General features: G+C 42.3%; 1 protein-coding gene across 1 annotated transcript; it reads right to left on the reverse strand.

Annotated features, from left to right (window-relative positions):
* Window positions 1-6,948: 6,948 nt before the first annotated feature.
* On the reverse strand, window positions 6,949-7,530 carry LOC145674230 (uncharacterized). The gene has a single exon (XM_081744065.1). The coding sequence runs from the start codon at window positions 7,528-7,530 to the stop codon at window positions 6,949-6,951; it is 582 nt and encodes a 193-aa protein (XP_081600191.1).
* Between the last annotated feature and the right edge of the window lie 215 nt (window positions 7,531-7,745).

Consider the following 7,745-nt stretch of genomic DNA (forward strand, 5'->3'; position numbering starts at 1 on the left):
TTGTCTGCGTCCCTGCACGTAACATGTACAGAGGAAAAATCCTGAATCAAATACACACAGTGTAACTTACTATACTTGTATTATTCATATTCTTAGCTTTCTAGATACTTACACAAAGGTTTAAAAAATAAAAAAAAAAATAATAATAGAAAAACACGACACACAACACAGGTCTGTGCGTTGAAGCCCTCATCTCTTTAGGCGATGCTTACCTTCTTAAATTTAAAAACTGAAAATTCATAAGGCGTATTACTCGCTATTAGTTCATCCGATATATGTATGCGGGTCTAGACCTCTCTTCAATTCGTGGATCAAACACCTTGATCCTTGATATACCTTAGGGCAATGTCCATGTCGGTAAAATTTGATGTATCTTTCCTTCAGCATCAGGCTTAGGGATACCAATCTCCCGGAAATCCACTCCAACCTCTCTAAGGTATCGCAGCGCGTCATAGTTGCTACACAAGGCAATTATCACGTCGGTCATTTTTCCTTCCAATGTAATTGGTACAAATCTTATACCATATAGCTGCTTTTTCAGAATCCAGGCAGGCAAACAGCTGACAAACAGCACGAATCGCCATCCTAGTCGGTTCAGCGCGCTGTGGTGTCGCGGAGCCAGCTAATCTTTTCGGGTAGGAAAGAGTGGCTGGGGCGACTCCTTGTAGGAATTTTGAATGGTTTAAAAGTACCAAAATATAGATTAGACCACTGGCATTCAGGTTTTGGATGGTAGCCAATAACTTTCACGCTCCCAAGTAGGAGATCAATCAGACTACGAGAATAAACCGAAATGTACAAGTATGTAAAGAAATGGACAGCTTAACTGATTTATGATGGTACCAACAAGGTGATGTTACACCGAAAGAGAACGATAGCCAAACAATTAACAATTATATGACCGCAGGGTGATTATTACCAAATTATATAATATAATGCTCTCGTACAAGGCCACCACTCGGAGAGATGGTGGGGAAAACAACTTTAGTCGCTAGCTTATTCTAATGGTCACTAATGAGTGACAATAACGAGTATAATCTACCACAGATCACCAGTTCGTTACCAATCAGGGATCGTATCTCAAACAAGCCACCAGATTGTGGTAGTGGCAAGAGAAAAAGGCAGGATCGGATTAGATCCTCACCGCAGGTGTTAGTTATTCACACTGAGATCGAAGGATCGTGTGTATCAATCTGTCGCTAATAATAACCACTTTGTGATGGTGGTCTATATAGATAATAAGACACAATTAACGCATTGGGTAGCCCTCAAAAGGGCTGTTTTATTACAGGGACTGACCTGAGTCCAACACCAGGGTGAGCTGCGAAGCTCTATTAGCGAAACAACAATTAAATTATAATTAAGCGACTTTGGGGCGCAGAGGCTCCGAGTTCATCTCTACAATAGACTATCGGATAATACACTCGTCAAGGGGAACAGTGGAGGTACCGACACAATTAAAGAACTAAATTAGGCGGTCGAATGAGACGAGCGGGTTGGTACACAGAGGAAGAGTTGTCTTACAGATCAAGTTTTAGGCAAAAGGGTAAGTCTCATATCTTTAACACAATAAAGCACGGCAAGTGATTAGAATACTACCACTACGGGCCGATACACTATACTTAACCAATATTACAAATCACGTAAGATGCTTCAATTAATGACTTCAAATATATTAACAAAGGCGGAGTGATTGGAATACCACCACTATGCGCCAATAAACAATAATCGGTTTATCAAACAAGAATAAGATAAATTGAACATTAAAATTTAATTAGCTTCAGAGGTCTTTCCTTTACAAGACAGGTAATTACCAAATAATAACACAATAAGTAAAAGTTCAAAGTTCCTTGGGAGGTGATTCCCCTTTTACAGTTAAGCAGAAAGTTTATGTTGGGAATGCTAGTGATCACTGAATAAACTAAAATAAAATGACAATAATAACCCACCTGAGATTCGGTTCCTACATCCAGAAGTCTCGGATTAGAGATGACGATAATCCAATGGGGGGTTAGCTTGGTGCTCCTGTGGACATTCCGTAAAACACGCCTGGTAGCAAAATCACTATTCTCAAGGGACAACACTCAAGATGTAAATACTCACTAGTGTCTCCAGCGGCAGAGACGCTAAGAGAAGGAGATGGAAAATGTTCCCAGTCGGCCGTACGAAAAGATGTCTTCATGGGCTGCGTACCAGATTAGGCTTCTCTGGATGTGGAGACATCGCACACGCCGGGCCACTGTTGGGAAGGTTGTCGAGAATCGTTGGCGGTGCCGGGAGGTAACTCAGATCCAATTGAGCGCGGGCTTCGAAGAAGGACGTTCCAATGGGATTCTGGGCTTCCTGTAGACCACAAGATGCTTCACCAAGGATGGAGGCTGATCAAACTTTAGAAATGGGTTGGAGAAGTGAAATCATACAACGACTAGTAGTTAGAACGTAGTCCAAGTTCGTAAGAACAAAGTAGGCGAATTGAAACAAATAAATGGTGAGGTTGATGTGAGTAGTTTTAAATGACGTAACTCAGATTTGAGTAAGTGGAGATTTTATTAGTGACTCACGTAGTCCGGAGACTTAGTACAACACAGTTCACAGGTGCAAGGTTCGTATCACTTTGCAGATTGATATTGAAATACAGAGTTGTGTAGGCAAGGAAGCCGTTAAGAGTCACTTAACTATGGATGACGAAAATCCAACGAAGGGAAAGTAAGTTCAGTTAGTAATAATGAGAATGAAGTTGGCGTTATACTCACTTATACGGAGTGCAACTGTTCCAATGTAAATCTTGCGATTGCAGATTTAACAAACACACAACGCTGTTGTAAAATTATGCTGTAGAGAGTCGTGCGAGTGACGAGGAGTCCTCACGATGAAAAACTATTAAGAACAAACAAGCTTAGTCGTCTGCACGTGGTGATGGTTAATATTCTACGGTAGTGTCATGTTTATGAAGTGACTACCGACAAGATGTAAAGGCCGATATTGTGGTTGGACTGTAAGCCTCGGATGATGACAAGAGACCTGTGGTTAACAGAGTCCGGGGGTCTCAGCCGTAAGAGAAAAGTTAAGTTCTCCCGTGCGAGGAACGGTCTTGAAAAAAATTACAAGTCCAACATCGACGGTAGAAGAGACTGTTTACCCCGAAGGGCGATGGCCCACACCTTCTCGTAGAGCAACCCGAATAACTATCCTGGAATAACTCTAGAATAACTCTCGGAGTGAAGCTGCAGAGGACTTTTGTTCTACGCTTATCTTGTTCACACTGCACTGATAGTTACGTGTGGAAATGGGGGACGGTCCAAGAAGAAAAGAGAATCTTTTCGGATTGGATCCGGCTTATCGAAAAATCCAAAGTTTACTCTTCGCGCTGCGTAATGAGGTGTTCGGATACGCCCTTAAAGACTTCCTTTTAACATTGCATCATTTCCTTTAAATTTTAGATAACCTGTAGGTTTAGTAACCTTCGACCTTGCACTAACAATATGAGCACAGAGATACGTAAAACCAAATTTAAGACAATTTTGATTACTACAGATGCTCATAGGAACCATTGAGATTGACCAAAGTTTAGAAAGTTGAAAAGTTCATATTAGCAGCTGTAACATGGGAAGTAATATCTCTTTACTTCACTGACAGTCTAACATTGTAAATGTCCAAAATCATAGCTATTTTCTAAATTATGAAAGCACTCTTATAGACGAAATTTACAATAAAATACATTAATGTCATTACCAAAGATGTTTGAGAACTAAGAAAATAACCTCTTGTACGTTTTCAGACAGAGGATACAATTTAATTGATACTCTGGCGTTTCTGTGTTTATCTAAATGTTTTTAGTACTGACAGATAAATTTACTTTCTTTTTCCTACAAGAACTTATTATATTTCCCTGGAACTGAAAGATCACAACCTTTATTTACTTAAGATAGAGGGTTGGTTTCACGCAGCTGTCTGATGATTAACTGGGGAAGCTAGACGCACAAAAAATACAACAAGAGAGAGAAAGAGGGAGAAGAAGCTTTTGAGGAAAGCAAAAGATGATTCTCATCTCGTGAACTGGTTTCTCATTTTAAGAATTTTAAAAAAATATATAAAATAATTCACACTTTCATTTCGAATAATTGTAGCAAACTATTTAATTATTCGTGGAGTGTGGCGACAAAATTAAAAAAAAAAATTAATTGGCTGGCGCCACGCTACACCACGTATATTAAATACCAGACGTAATATCGCAATCATGGAGATGGGACCCCCTAGAAATTTTTCTTCGGACGCCCTTACAAGCATATATGAAAGGCTCGGAGAAAGATGATGATAAATCACATTTTCTAACCTTCGAGAAAACTGATAAAAAAAATTCTAACATTCCATGTAATGCAATGTAATGGCACATACTAAACAAGCTTTTTTCTGCCATCTATAGGTACATTTACCAAATCAAACTACCTACATTCTGTTCTGTGGTCCGATTCCACCCCATTTCACTTAACTAATTTAACTGGAAGTGGCGCTTATCATTGTCTTTCGCTCACATATTGAAGCAACATGAAACGGTATGCTACACATGCAGCCAGTCGTAGGTAAAGTGATGCCAACTCTCGCCAAACTCTCATATCAAGATAGTCAATAATACTAGGTGCTAAAAGACACATACGCCTTCGCAATACCAAGCAAGAACAAAACTGGATTATTGCAGGTAACTCATGACGTAAGCAGTTACTGGCAATTATTGGTCGTGCGTGACTGGTGCGGAAGGGGTTAACTTTTTTAATTTCAAACATCTTCAAATATATGTTCTCAGACTTATATGGATTTCTTATATAAACCAAATTATTATGTACCTACTTACATTCACTGTGGTCTTACGACGTATGTACACCACCCATTTGTTGCACGTAAACTTCGACAGTAGCACAGTCATCCATACCTAGTGACAGCGGGGTGTCACTTTCTTCGATAAGCTGCCCATCATAAAGAAATCTGAGCATGTTTCTGGGCAATCCGTAACGGTCACAGAAGTAATCCATAACTCTCCTCATCTCCATGGCGTCTTTTAATCTTAATTCGATTTCAACTTCATTTTGAGACAACAGTTTGATCTTGAGATAGCGGCGGGTTGTTGCTGGAGAGGTGCTGCTGGTTGCCATAATGTCCAGTAAACAAGACACAAAGTAACTATAAACAAGCCACATTGTCTTGATACTTAGCCTTCCTTTCCCAGCGCTGCTATCGGCTGAAGGAATTCCACTCTCTTTCGTCATCCGTAGAGCAATGTTGCCGCACTTCGGAACATGAATCTTGCGGTAAGTGCAGAACGTGCGAATTCTGTACGATTGTTTCTTGGTATGTGTTCTTAAGCTTACAAATTGAGCTTTTCTAGTGCATATAAAGGAACAATGATTACAACTCTACAAATCTACATAGAATAGTTTTGAAACGTAGCTCTTAGCATTACCCAGGAAACACCGCGTGGAGGTGGCTACGCGTAGTTTCCCTCGCGGATGGTATTTACATAGGGTTTGTATGATAAGTAATGAGACCAGGTCTGGAAACATTGTTTTATTGATCTGATCTGTACAGGGACTTAAAAGCTTTCGAAGTACTCTCCTCTTGCGTCGATGCACTTCTGCAATCGATGTTTCCACGCTGCAAACGCCCCCTGGAAGTCAGCAGCCGGCATGTCCTTTAGAAATGTGGTCACGGCTGCTTGGATGGCTGTGACGTCTGCAAAACGGGTTCCTTTCAAGCGTGGCTTCAGCTTCGGGAAGAGGAAGAAGTCGGCCGGGCTCACATCTGGGCTGTAGGGTGGTTGTGGAAGGACTTCCACCCCAATCCGGGTCAAAAAGGAGGTCACTAAGAAGGCGGTGTGGGCAGGGGCATTGTCGTGATGCAACTTCCACCGGCTAGCGATCGCCGGTCTTTTCCGCTTGACGCTCCTGTGCAGTCTCTCAAGGACTTGTTTGTAGAAGGCGGCGTTGACGGCTTGTCCTTGGGGTACAAACTCCTTGTGGACCACCCCCACATTGTCAAAAAAAACAATCAACATTGTTTTCACCTTTGACTTCGACATTCTGGCCTTCTTGGGGCGCGGGGACGCAGGAGTGTGCCACTCCGCGCTTTGACGTTTCGTTTCAGGGTCGTACTGGAACACCCACGACTCGTCACCTGTTATGACGTCATCTTCAAAGTTAGGGTCACTGTTCATGAGGTTCAACAGTTCCTGACAACAATCAACACGTCGTTGCTTTTGTTCGTCAGTCAACACTCGCGGCACCAGTTTCGCACAGATTTTTCTCATTCCCAATTGTTCCGTCACAATCTTGTGCACTGTTGTGTGGTTCATATCGAGTTCATCAGCAATCAATCTCAACGATAATCGACGGTCTGAGTTCAGGAGATCCCTCACTTTTGCCACAGTTTCGTCCGTAGTCACTGTTGTCGGGCGTCCAGCCCTCTCCAGATCCTCAACGCTTTCCCGGCCGTTCCGGAACGCACTGTGCCAACGAAACACCTGGGCTTTGGATAGGGCTTCCTCTTTGTAGGCCTCCGTGATGAGAGAAAGCGTCTGAGTAGCCGTTTTCCCCAGGCGAACGCAAAATTTGATCGCATAACGCTGTTCGATGGAACCCTCCATGTTTGTTGATTTTCCGCCGTGACAAGAATGTTCACAAGGGCTTTGTCCAAGGCTTGTCCGCGCTCCACTAAGGCTCGGAGCCAACTGACGCGCGGTGCGTTGCTTTGCTCGGACCCCCCCCTACATCCTCCATCACCGACAAACCCGCTCCAGCGACACGCGCGCCGCGGCGCGGCGAGTCTCATTACTTATCATACAGACCTTGTAATATTTACAAAACGAAATATCATGGGGAGTTTTATTTAGGGGCAGGTCCCCTCGCCGACTGCCATCTGAAACCACAGGTTATTTACATAAATACAAACACAATACAATTACTGATTGATAATATGGCTAATGTTAGATTTATGACATGGTGACGGTGGGAAAGGGATAACGCCACTTATGCCTTCTTCTTCACTGTCTGAGTTATCACTTTCCGAAGAAGACAAACTATCGTCACTGTCAGTCACTTCGATGACTAGCCTTTCAACTTCTTCCTGCTCCATGAGACCATCTCTTTCCCAATATTCTAGTTCATTCTTTTGTACATGTTCGCAAGATTTTTTCCACTCTTTCACTGTAACGGATGAAACTACATCCCGAGTTATGCCCTCTATTTTCGAAGCAGACTTCTCCAAGTTCCGTTCGGCAATTCTTTTCTTTATTATCCCCCAAATGAGTTCAATGGGTGATAAATCACAATGATATGGCGGAAGCCTCAGAACCTCATGTCCATGTTCTTTCAAAATATTGTCCACAACGTATTCTGGCCCTGAATAGTTACCGGTACTTTTCACCAAACACAATAACTCACTTTTAGTTAATTCATTATCGAATGGCACATTATTAGCATGCAGCCATTCTTGAATTTCGTGCTTTCGAGAAGCTGTTGTCGGTGGTTTGTTGAAAACCATGCTGTGGTACGAGGCATTGTCCATACATACGACACTGGGGGGGGGGGGAACGGTATGAGTTGTTCCCTTAACCACTTAAGAAAATTCTCTCCGTTCATCTCATTGTGATAATCGCCACTTTTGGTTTTGGCTTTAAATATGAGAAACGCTCCTTGATCGAAGCCTGTTTCACCTCCCGCGTGCAGAATTATCCACCTTTGGCCAACACTTTCACA

Source organism: Thermobia domestica, chromosome 17 (genome assembly GCF_964235325.1).
Source record: "Thermobia domestica chromosome 17, izTheDome1.hap1.1, whole genome shotgun sequence".
In the NCBI taxonomy this organism is placed as follows: domain Eukaryota; kingdom Metazoa; phylum Arthropoda; class Insecta; order Zygentoma; family Lepismatidae; genus Thermobia; species Thermobia domestica.

Coding starts and splice junctions, on each gene's coding strand:
- LOC145674230 (XM_081744065.1), bottom strand. CDS start 7,530: ATGGTTTTCAACAAACCACCGACAACAGCTTCTCGAAAGCACGAAATT.